The sequence below is a fragment of the Setaria italica genome, chromosome IX, assembly GCF_000263155.2.
Source record: "Setaria italica strain Yugu1 chromosome IX, Setaria_italica_v2.0, whole genome shotgun sequence".
Taxonomy (NCBI): domain Eukaryota; kingdom Viridiplantae; phylum Streptophyta; class Magnoliopsida; order Poales; family Poaceae; genus Setaria; species Setaria italica.
In genome coordinates, this window is record NC_028458.1 from 55,225,047 (window position 1) to 55,236,558 (window position 11,512).

Here is an 11,512-nt window from a genome sequence, read left to right on the forward strand (position 1 = left end):
GCAGGGATTCCACCACGACCACGATGAGCTCCTCCCTCACCTGCGGCACGCGTGAGGGGACCACTGCCCGTCTGCCATGGCGGGCCCGACAGTGGAACAAGACTTAGAGTGTTCTGTAGGTGTTCATCTCTATCTCTGAACGTGGTGGTCCTAATCTTGGTGTTAAACACTGCTGTGGATAAGCATCATCAGAGGACAGTGGATGCACACCAAGGATTGAACGCTAAACTTATCTCAAGTTGCTCCATACATGGGCGGTGATCCCTGACCGGCATTCGATTCTCGCGACAATTTGCAATTTTAAAACGATCCGCAACTTTTACTCCGTCTTACAAAAAGACGATACCCCTTTCAGGCTTTCACGAGCCAGAACACAAGAAGATCGCGTACGTGTACGTGCGTGCCTCTGCGCAGTGCCTTTTCTGGCAAATGGCGATCCTTCTCTTGGCAAAGGCATTTCCGTTGGCAAAGCAAAGAGATGCCGGATGTGCAGTGGAGGTGGAGTGCTGGGCCGGCAGAAGTGGACCGGCCTCCCACCATGGCCCGGGCGCCGCTAAGCCTTCTCTTTTCCTCCTCCTCCGATTCCTTTGCCTTTTCTCCGCATCTCCCCACTCTGCTCTCGCTTTGCCCTCTGCTGCCCCCTATCAGAATCAGTGGCCGTTCAGGGTTCATAGATTTTTTTTTTTGAAATAATGGTTCAGAGAAATTGTCAACCGCTTGTTACTAGTGCGGGGTGTCGAGAGGGTTGAAATGTTCCCCGTTGCTCCGCGGTTATGTTTGTTAATTCCAGCAAAAGCACAGATGGTGGGTTGTTTACCATATCTTGAACTCTTTGGGGTTAATCTTTGTTTCTGATGGTTCTTTTTTGGCTTAGAACAATCTAGTACATTACTCACTGTGGAGAGATAGTGCTCGCCGCCTAACTCAGGCCCCTCTTTTGGCTATCTGCAACCTGCCACTAGCTGACTCCTTGCTTGCTGATGTTACATTTGCATGTAGATTAGAGCAGGGGGAAAAATAAAGAATCAAATGCAAGCTTTTTTTCTCTGGCAACAAAAGGCTAGTAATGAGTAGTAGTTAAGCTTTTCTTGCAGTGAAGCTTGTGCGTGAGCCACGGGAAAGGTCAAACAAGACTCTTGCAACCGCCAACCAGCAGCGTCCTACTGCAGCCTCCATATTCTAAATAGATCTTCAGAGCAAGATTCTTATCCTTTCAGTTTCTATGCCCCTTTTTTCTTTCACTCGTGCAGGATTATGCAAAATTGTTGGCAGGCCTGGCCATTGACTTGCTCCGGTCAGTGTGGACGAGGATTTGGGACTCTGAATCTGAATGTGCCCCATGCGTCGCTGGCTGCAGTGCGTTGTACTAGGCAGTAGTGGGTACAGCAGCTCAGTCGGATTAGGACACTGCAGTCTTCGGCAGTATTCATCCGGTGGTTGGACCTTGGACCAGGACTGGACTTGATTCCTGCTGTTCCCCGTGGCACGACATGAAACCAATGCAAGAATTTGGCAATCCATGGACCATGGACTAAGGGCTACACTCTTTGCAGTCTTTAATTGATGTGCTAATCCTTATAACGCGGACAATCTCCCAGTTTCTTAGCATCAGAGTTGGACGTCCGACTAATAAACATGTTTTTCGCTGCATGTCTAGCATCCTCTCCCCGTCAGGCACAAATCTGCATGCACTGCTCAGGTTCATCATTCACCCTGACATGTAATCTTGATAAGATCGTAATAACGAAAGCACAAGGGACAAGAGGGCAAAAGGAAGCAGTCCCCATCTGCCTGCCTGTCAATCCGTCGTCTCCTTTGCCGCTTTAGGCACAGGGTCACGACGACAACAACGCATCACGTACAAGGGAAAGGGACGTACGGGCGTGATTGATTGCCATGCCCCTGGCTGGCTTGCTTGAGCGCCTGAAAATGCCAAGACACACATGGACCTCTTTTCATTTCCCAACATGCAGTTAGGTCTCGGGAAAGGGAAAGGGCCGCGGGTGGATGCATCATGCGTGTCGCTGGAATCCTTCTCTTCATGCAGATGGGTTCAGGAATCATGACGGCAGCGTAACGACCATTTCAGTTTTCAGCTAAAGAAAGCTCCTTTCTGGCATGACATCTTCAGTCCCAGAGAGGAGCTCTGAATAATCACAGTCCAGCGTTCAGTCTTTAGCTGAGTAGAACACTAGAATCAAGGCCTTTAATCAAAATCGTAAAGATGTTAATCGGAAGCTTAGAATTGCGTTTGGAGCATTTGGAGATGCTCCAGCAACAACTTGTTGGCCATGCAGCTGCTTTTTCCGGGCACCATGGGAACGTCCTTGGCCTCTGGCTCACATGCTGGAGCAGGACAGTGCCCACATGCGATGTATCTGAATCTGTGGAAACTGAGGCGGCTGCCGCTGGAAAGAAATTGAATGCAGAGGTCAACACTTGAATAAAAATTGATCGGGATGTTGTTGTAGTTGTTGTTTTGATATTCAAGCTTTGACAAATGCTACATGGTCCAAATGTAAACGCTTTGACGTTGTGTTTTAGATTAGCAGCATCATCTTCTTCTTCTTCTTCTTTTTATCATTGTGCACGGACCCTGTTTGTCACTATCACATGGGGCGACAGAAACAAGGATGTCCCTGTCTACTCTGGTTTCAAAAGGTCAAACTTTAAAAATAACAACAATTAGTTAAATTACATGTTTAGTATATAAAATTTTGAAGTACAGATTCATATTTTAATATCTTTTAATGTGATATTGATTTTTGTAGAAATAAATAATACGTTATAAAATAAAAGTAGTGGTGGGCAGATTGGAGCTTGAGTAATTGCAGAATGAAACATCAGGCTTTGGTATCTTGCCTTGACGACCAATCTGATGGTCACTTAGCACCTGCTCCAACCAGGCACGTTTGCATGATTCTTACGCCGGATTTAAACACGTTTTTATGTTGCATCCATGTGTGTGTGCTCGCCTCAAAAAGAAAAGAAACCCCGGAACGGTGCATGCACCTGGGAGAGGGGAAATGGATCAATAAAGGGCATAACTGCAAGTGGTGCGCGGACAAGGGGAGTGAGGACATAAAAGGAAAATGACAACGTGGGATTCTCGAGCTCCCTTTTGATGCAGCATTTAGAGCCTGATGTGTTATTGTTAAAGTTTAGCAAGTGCTAAAAATTTTAATCCATCTAAATTCAGCACTGCCGTTTGAAGACATGGCTAATGGATATAGCTAAAATTTATGAAATGTCACTTTTACCCCTTTATCCCTCACCTCCTCCCTTCTCTCTCCCTTTTGGTCTTTTCATAAGCCATTAGTACCTCCCAATCAGCTAATGCTTTTTGCATTTTTTGAGGTGGGCTAAAGTTCAGTCCTCCTATTTGGATAGGCTAATGCATTTTATCACTTTCACCTGTTAGCACTTGAATCAAACGAACCTCGAAAAAGCGAGACGATAAGGTTGGGTTAATTTCAATTCCCAATGTCTCAAGGGAGGCTTGGACAACGCAGCAATGAATACTCTGCTTGAGCCTTGTGATCATGCGCATACGTGTGTGGTTTACCATTGTTTTATTTTTCTCAAGGACACGGATCATTCTGTATTCCAACTCCTGTTGCTGCACGTGCTGGATACTTTTCCCCGACCGCAAGCAATTATAGTAGTATGCCCCAAGTTAAAGACTATTCTCGAGTTAACACCGATAATTTTTGGGTATTAATTACTGGCTCATTTATCAGTATTCTTTTTAACATAATAATGTAGATGCAGACGCTCACGCACATAAAATGTAGCTTTGTCTTTCTTTCTTTCTTTTCAAGTCAATTTCATTTGAGCTTGCAAATGACGTGAACCGAAAGCGTGATTTTTATTCAAAATCTACTCATTTGCTTTAGCAAAAGTTTCAGACCAAGATTGGTGCTCAAGATCAGGAAAGATACCCTGCAACTTCTCTGCAAACTGCACTGTTGCTCAGGGGCATATGCGCTGGGGATCATCCCTACCCAATTCACAGGATCCTTCAGGGGTATATATGTAAATCTCCACACCCCAGAGCGCAGTGCACAAGACAAGAGGGAGGGAAAAGCCAAAGAAGCCACCGCTCCCATTCGCAGCTTCCACACCTCACCACCTGAGCTCTCGGTCGGTGGCGGGCTGGCCGCTTCCTTCCGTCTGCCGCTTTGCTTGCTCCTCCACCACCCCAACCGCACGCCCATCTTCTCCGTCCAGGCAGACCCAGGTCAAGCGATCCGGTCGCATCTTCACGCGCACCTCGACCTCCCCGTGCGGTTCTTGGTGGCGACTGGTGAGGGTGTGCGTGGCGGCGGCCTCGAGTTGACTCCTCGAGCTCGAGGTGTGTGAGCTCCGGCACCTGCTGCGGGGCGCTCGTTTCTTGGCGTCGTGCGCGGCCGCCGTTGTTGCAGCAGGGTTTCGTCCCGTCCCGTGAGGAGTGGGTGAGTCCGTGGGCGGGGTTCGATCTGAACAAGGCTTGGGGTTCTTGCTAGGGGCGCTCGGTTGGTCAGCTCGCAGGAGAGGAGCTGAGCTGGTTGGGCGTGGAGGCTTTGATTGACTTTTGAGGTGCCGGGGGTAGACAGGTTGCTTCTTGCTCGCTGGTTTCTTGGCTCTGCGGTTACTGGCCTTGCTGATTTTCCTCCCGAATTAGTGGCGGAGCTCCATCCTGACCTTGCAAAGTTTGGACCTTTGGGGCTGCTTGTTCCTCTTGATTCCTTGCATTACTGGTCATCTCGTGCTGCGAGCCAAGGGAGACCATCTTTTCCCGTTCGGCTCTGTAATGTAAGCGGAGGATTGAGCTGATCTAGCTTGGTGAATTGGTACAGAGGGAAACATGGGGAATTGCATGGACACCACGGCACGGGTGGATCACAGCATGAACAATGCTACCTGTGAGTGCCCTGGTTCTCTCTCTAGAATTCTTTCGCACTATATTTGTCTAATTTTGTCTTCTATTGCTCTGAATTGCTATGGCGGTCAATGAATTTTGCCCCTTTGTACGAGATAACTTTGAGATCGGAGTACTTGTTTTGGTTCTACTACCTATTTCTGTCTAGAGTTTTTTGTTCTTAGCTGTTAGCACCTTCCTTTCTACTTTTGCTCCTCTTTGTTACTTCTGTAGGATAAGACAGAGCAATAGGGTTTAAAGGCAACAGTGGGAACTTTTCTGCCTGAATATAGTTAGGTCACTTTTACAGCATTTCTAGGGCCATTGAGGTGCCAATCGAATCTGACAATTGACCTATGAGTGGCATGACCATCCTGATTTACAAATCGGAACATTAGGCTTGACCGCTTGATGTACTCTGATTTCACATTAGCAAAACGAATAGCGGCTACAACGGATCTAGTAGGAATTTTGTTGCATTCATTTATGGTAAGTAGGTTCACAAATTTGGTAGAGCACCAATTAGGGAAATACCCCCACTTCTGATCAGCTTGGAACATTGGTTGCTGTTAAATTGACAACCTCGACATGTTTACAGTACCATACAATTTGCTAAATTATCAGTATAATTTTGGTACCAGAATTCATGAGTATGAAACCATCATAATCATTAAACGCTACTGTTTTTTTGAGAGGAAACCATTAAATGCTATTGATATCAAGTTGTTCTCATGCATGTTTTTCCTTTGCTTCTTGTTGAGATATCAGACCCATCAAAAGTGACCAGCAAGACAAGTTTATCATCTCTCCCTTCCACGATTAAGAGCAACTCAACTCGCTCAACTTTGACTCTTCCATCTATGAGAGATCGAAGTGAGCTTCCCACTCCTCGGACGGAAGGTGAAATCTTGTCGTCTTCTAATTTGAAGGCATTCACGTTCAATGATCTAAAAACTGCAACCAAGAACTTCCGACCGGACAGTCTTCTTGGGGAAGGAGGATTTGGGCATGTCTACAAAGGTTGGATTGATGAGCACACGCTTGCTCCTTCAAGACCGGGGAGTGGTCTGGTTGTTGCTGTCAAGAAGCTTAAACCAGAAGGTTTCCAAGGACACAAGGAATGGCTGGTAGGTTTATCACTCTTCTATGTATTTGCTACTTCTCCAAGGACATCTTTCATTGTTCCTGATTGTTCTTACTCTTTCCATGCTGCAGACAGAGGTTGATTACCTTGGCCAGCTTCACCACAAGAATCTTGTTAAGCTCATTGGTTACTGTTCAGATGGTGATAACCGGCTTTTGGTGTATGAATTTATGCCCAAGGGAAGTTTGGAGAATCATCTGTTCAGAAGTATGTATTTCATCTCAATGGCTCTGCCTTGTGGAGTCCCAAGTTTCTTACAAATTGGTCATTTAGTAATGAAATATTTCTACTTTTCAGGAGGTGCTGATCCTTTGTCATGGGCAATAAGGCTCAAAGTTGCTATTGGAGCTGCTAGGGGTTTGTCATTCTTACATGATGCTGAAAACCAAGTTATATATCGTGATTTCAAGGCCTCGAACATTCTCCTCGATTCGGTATGATTAATACTAGGCCAACTCTGATTGTGAAGCATGTGTATCTTGTTGAATGCCCATTTATCTTGTTCTTTGTGGTTGTTTCAATGCAGGAATTCCACGCAAAACTCTCAGATTTTGGCTTGGCAAAAGCTGGTCCAACCGGGGATAAAACCCATGTATCCACACAAGTCATGGGCACTCATGGATATGCAGCTCCTGAGTACATTGCAACAGGTTAGATATTTTGTCTCACCATAATTATAAAAAAAATTGGGGTGCGTACTGTGCATTGTTCCAGTATGGCTTCGTCTTTTTAATGGGAGATGCCAATGTTGGGTCCTTGTACTGCATTGGCTAAAATTATCTTGCTTCCTACCTAAAGCATCTTAGGTGGTCCTTGTATAATAGAGGACTACCTGTTTGAGCAAAAAGAAATTATTCTGCCGTCCTGCCATCGAATAAGTGTCTTTGCATTTCCTTTTTGTTTCAGCAAGTTGGAGTGAAATGTTCTGTTTTTGTGTTACATTCCCTGAAATGCTGCACTTCATTTTGATACGTCACGTTAGTCCTTTCATGTAGTGAATGCTCCAGTGAATTTTGTTCCTACTAAGTGCAGGGGGCATAATATTCCTGGATTTAGGAAATAATCAAACATAATGATAACAAACATACATGGTTATTTCCGGATCTATTTATTCTCATGTTGCTTGAAATTTTGCAGGCCGCCTCTCTGCAAAGGCAGATGTCTACAGCTTTGGGGTGGTGTTGCTTGAATTGCTCACTGGAAGAAGAGCCCTGGACAAATCAAAGCCAGGCATAGAGCAGAACTTAGTTGATTGGGCCAGACCTCACTTGGGCGACAAGCGCAGGCTATACCGCATCATGGACACAAAGCTTGGAGGTCAGTATCCAAAAAAGGGTGCAAACGCCATTGCAAGCATTGCCTTGCAATGCATCTGCGGCGATGCCAAGATGCGGCCTCGGATGTCTCAGGTGCTGGAAGAGCTGGAGCAGCTGCAAGATGCAAAATATGGTTCAGCGTCACCACTGGTTGACATACGGAAGGCCTCACACGCCGTACCAAGATCACCAAGATCGCCAATGAGAGTCCAACCTTCGCCGCGGCGCTCACTTGGAGCAGCAGCAGCAGCATCTCCCTTGCCAGGATATCGCACTGCACAAGTGCACTAGAATCGAACTTAGAAGATGCGACGTACCTGTAGGTTGTATATTTGTTGGTTCAGCAGTGAGCAGTGTTGTAACTTTTTTTGCTTCTACTGATGTTTTGGCGATCATGTATGACGCAGGAATACCACTATATCAATCTATGATAAATTATCTTGCTTGGTTCAGCAAGCCTATGTCGTGCATGTTTTGAAATTCACTCGCCTGGCACCTGTAACTTCCTTGGTCTCTATTTTTGCTGCAATGGAAAATGGTAATCGAGTTGTACAGTTTCTACAGCGAAATACATGAATTTTGCTCCAACTCCATTGCGATTCAAAAGTCTTGGTTTTGTGTGTAAGTTGCATCCATACATAAATTTTTTTGTGCAAAAACGTAAGTTGGTTGGTAACAGCTGCATTCTACGTTTCTGTTTTCATTTCTCAACAATGAACTCCTGAATCTCTATCCCAGTGTGACGAGCGCCACCCTGTTTCCTCACCAAAACTTCATCACCAACCTTCAGCGAAGTCACAGGAATAGCTGTTCTTCCACTTGATCCTGTGCCAGTCAGTAATATAGGCCAGGAATTAGCTGATTGAAAGAGACTTAAAAAATGATAGTTAATAATAACAAAATTAGTTACACCCAACGTTTATATCCCCATCTTTCAATCTTGGAACATAATGGATTTACCTGACTCATGGGTGACGAGCGCAACTGTCTCTGCATTCTGTAGGAAAATGCTATACGTATCATCTCCAGAGTTGTCCTGCAGCGAGCCAGTAGTGCCATGAAATGGACATTTCCATGAAAAAACACGTAACACTCACAGCAAGGAACACCAGTTTTTTTTGTACCTTTGCTTCTACAAGGATGAGAGGCCTTGATTCAATCTTCACACGACCCACAACCACAGTACGCCATAGCCCATGTTGATCAACTACAATGACTTCCTTTCCTGATCGGAGCTCAGAGAGGTAGCTAGTCTTGCCCCCAGGGACAGTGACATATGCATGCACAGGCCCCTAAAGTGGCAAACAACAAGATCGTATGGGCCTTTGCAGTGTTACAATACACTGATAGCCACAATAGCTTGCTGCCATCCAATTTATTTTAAACTTACCGCATTGACCCTGAAAGGCCTGCTTGCAATGTAGTTTGTCTCCAAGCATTCAGAATGAACAAGGAACATTCCTCTTGCATAGGATCCAACCTGAAAACAAGATGCCATGTAACTATAGATGCAGTCTTGTATGCTCATATATGGATAACATGAATCAACAAAATGCCATGTATTAACAAGCCAATAAGGCAGAACGGTATATCCATGACCATGAGAGCACAACAGTGAATATTTTAGTACTTCCATAACATTTTTTTGTATGTGTGGCAACAGTGACAGTGAGATATATACACAAACCAGAAGGCCTTCACCAGGTCGCATGATACTGCAAAGGTCCACACAAACACGATCACCCATACCAACTACTTCAACCTTCGAGACAGTAGCTTTTGTCAATGGCAATTGACTCTTTGCCTCATTCCTTCTGTCAAAATAATCCTGAGTCATTAAAAGGGGAGAACAAACGTCTGGTAAATCATACATTCAGAAAGAAAAAAAAACAGTAGCAAGAAGTAGCCTCTTGTACAGTTACATATAAATACAGTGCAATGATGGTATTTAATACTACAACCCCATTTTATACTGGCAGGGTTTGCTAGCTAATCACAGCGGAACTTTGAAAAGATTTATGAGAAAATACCTTGAGCTTAATGATATCATCCATGTCATCTACTTTAAGTACAACTCCATCAAGCCCTTGCTCCAAGGCCTACCAAATGAGTGTCAGAAACATGACAGCCTCAGACAGCATAATTTACAACAAATACCAACCGGAATTGTATGAGTGAGATGGTGTTACATCTTATATGCTGAAACCTCTGGATAATTACCTCAAGAAAAACTTGAGCCTCATTCGAATTAGTTGAAACAGCCAATACAGTTCCTCTACATCCTTGGAATGCAGCAACTATATTTTCGGCTGGTATAACCTATGAAATGTGGAAAGGAAATACCACTGAATGCCTCTGATGGACAGGGTAGGTTTATGCAATAATGTTTAGAAGCCACTGGTCAGGCAAGCATATGTGCCATGCACGCGCGTGCGTGCACACACACTCCTTGCATGCCTTTGATGAAATACAAATAGAAAACCTAGAGTGTAGTAATGTGATAATCAATCTCAAATCACTATGATGATTCATATTTCAACCGGCATATCTGAGGTAAAAATAAACCAGAACTTTGAAGCAATTTCCTTGCCATGAGTCGGGGATGAATATAAGATCCAATGCTTATGCTGCAATGTTCAGTAGTCTAACCTGCCAACCACCTCGAAAGTCTATGACAACGTTCACGGCTTCTACACTGTCTGGTTGTACGAGTTCAAGCTCTCTGGGTGAAGAGACTTGCGAAATTACAGCAACCTTTTGATTTTCGCCATCGAAAATATTGGGGCCATCGATGAAGAGAGGATTGATGCGAGCAGTTGCTGAGAAACCAAATGAACATTGCAAGTCATGAACTACTCGAATCTATGAACTTTGCACGCTGTGTCAAGCAAATCATCAGACATTCAGATATATGACTCTACCAAGCCTGCGCTAATTTAGAGGCCTAGGCACGCTTTTACTCTGTTTCTTATGTAAAGATTAGTCTGCCTCAGTCCCAGGAACCTGTGGATTCTAATAATTCGAATTATGGATTTAGGCTATGGAAACATTCATCTAGTTGAACCAGCATTAACATAAATAATATTAAGGGCTTGAAATAAAGCAAAGAATTGTCCTGACATGACCAATCCTTGCCGAGATCTTTGGATCCGAAGAGGAAAGTGCTCCACCCCCTCTCCACGGCCGCCGTCATCACCTGCCGGTTCTCGGTCCACACCCAGACGGTCTTCTTGAGCTCCGCCGGCGCAGCAGCAGAAGCGCGCATCCTGACGGAAGCGCGGCGCAGCAGCGAAGCTGACGCCGCCACCACTGCATCACATCAATCAGAATCCCAGCTCACGATCATTATACATCGCAATAGCAAAACCATCAGTTGGCTGGCTACTTGGACACCCCATTTCACGCCAAACTATGAAATCAGCAAGTGATGGAACAGGGGGATGGATCGAGCCATCGAGTCGCCAGTCATGAATCAGGTTGAGGGATCTGCGTTTGGGCGAGGGAATCCATAGTAGGAGAAACCAGACAAGACAGGAACGGGGGTACCTACCTGTTCTTTGGGGGGTCTGGGGCGCGAGGAGGGAGGCGTGGAGGCACGATAGGGCTTTGGCCGAGGCCGAGGAGGAGGAGACTGCCATTGACGACTAGAGTTTTGTGGTTGCATAGCTTGTCTCCCGCATCATCATCTTCCTCCGTTTGTGATGAGAGCGTTTTAGCATGGAGGCCCATGCAGCACACAGAGCGATCATTTGTTGGGCCAAATGCCCAAGTAAGAAGCCCACACACACATGCAGCAGCCGGTGGATTGTGTGTGGCCCAGGGATCCAGCGGCCCCGATTGATTACTGTTGTGCGAGTGCGACTTGTGCGTCAGCCATTGTGTGAAACCGTGCGCAACTGATACAGAAGCACCTGACAAGAACGGCGACGAAACGAAACCGATCTGAACGTACGGATCAATAAAGCTTCACTGGCACGAATAGGAACGGAGCACCGAAGGCGCATCCAGAGTCCGTTGCTGATGGCTCCTGCAGGTACAAAAGCCCGGAAGCAAAAGTCTCGTCCCCGTCCTGGTCGTGGTACGCGTACAACGGTACAACCAGCCGTGGCCGCCTGGAGCCAAGATTCCGTTCCGTTTCCTCAGTTCTTCCCC

General features: G+C 45.6%; 2 protein-coding genes across 4 annotated transcripts; one reads left to right on the plus strand and one right to left on the minus strand.

Moving 5' to 3' along the window:
* The first annotated feature begins 4,077 nt into the window (after positions 1–4,077).
* Positions 4,078–7,821, plus strand: LOC101769887 (probable serine/threonine-protein kinase PBL3). 2 transcript variants are annotated; one of them, XM_004985491.2, is made up of 6 exons: positions 4,081–4,904; positions 5,669–6,027; positions 6,116–6,251; positions 6,342–6,478; positions 6,571–6,694; positions 7,182–7,821. In XM_004985491.2, the coding sequence occupies exons 1-6, from the start codon at positions 4,847–4,849 to the stop codon at positions 7,649–7,651; spliced, it is 1,284 nt and encodes a 427-aa protein (XP_004985548.1). In that variant the 5' UTR covers positions 4,081–4,846; the 3' UTR covers positions 7,652–7,821. The 2 variants fall into 2 exon arrangements, with proteins under 2 accessions (XP_012698199.1, XP_004985548.1); XM_012842745.2 differs by having other exon boundaries at positions 4,078–4,904; positions 6,116–6,478.
* Positions 7,822–7,929: 108 nt separating this feature from the next.
* LOC101768940 (3-dehydroquinate synthase homolog) lies at positions 7,930–11,067 on the minus strand. 2 transcript variants are annotated; one of them, XM_004985490.4, is made up of 10 exons: positions 10,911–11,067; positions 10,481–10,669; positions 10,010–10,179; positions 9,581–9,679; positions 9,391–9,459; positions 9,048–9,188; positions 8,751–8,840; positions 8,485–8,652; positions 8,321–8,396; positions 7,930–8,185 (listed from the first exon to the last, which is right to left on the minus strand). In XM_004985490.4, the coding sequence occupies exons 1-10, from the start codon at positions 10,996–10,998 to the stop codon at positions 8,061–8,063; spliced, it is 1,215 nt and encodes a 404-aa protein (XP_004985547.1). In that variant the 5' UTR covers positions 10,999–11,067; the 3' UTR covers positions 7,930–8,060. The 2 variants fall into 2 exon arrangements, with proteins under 2 accessions (XP_004985547.1, XP_004985546.1); XM_004985489.3 differs by having other exon boundaries at positions 9,042–9,188.
* Between the last annotated feature and the right edge of the window lie 445 nt (positions 11,068–11,512).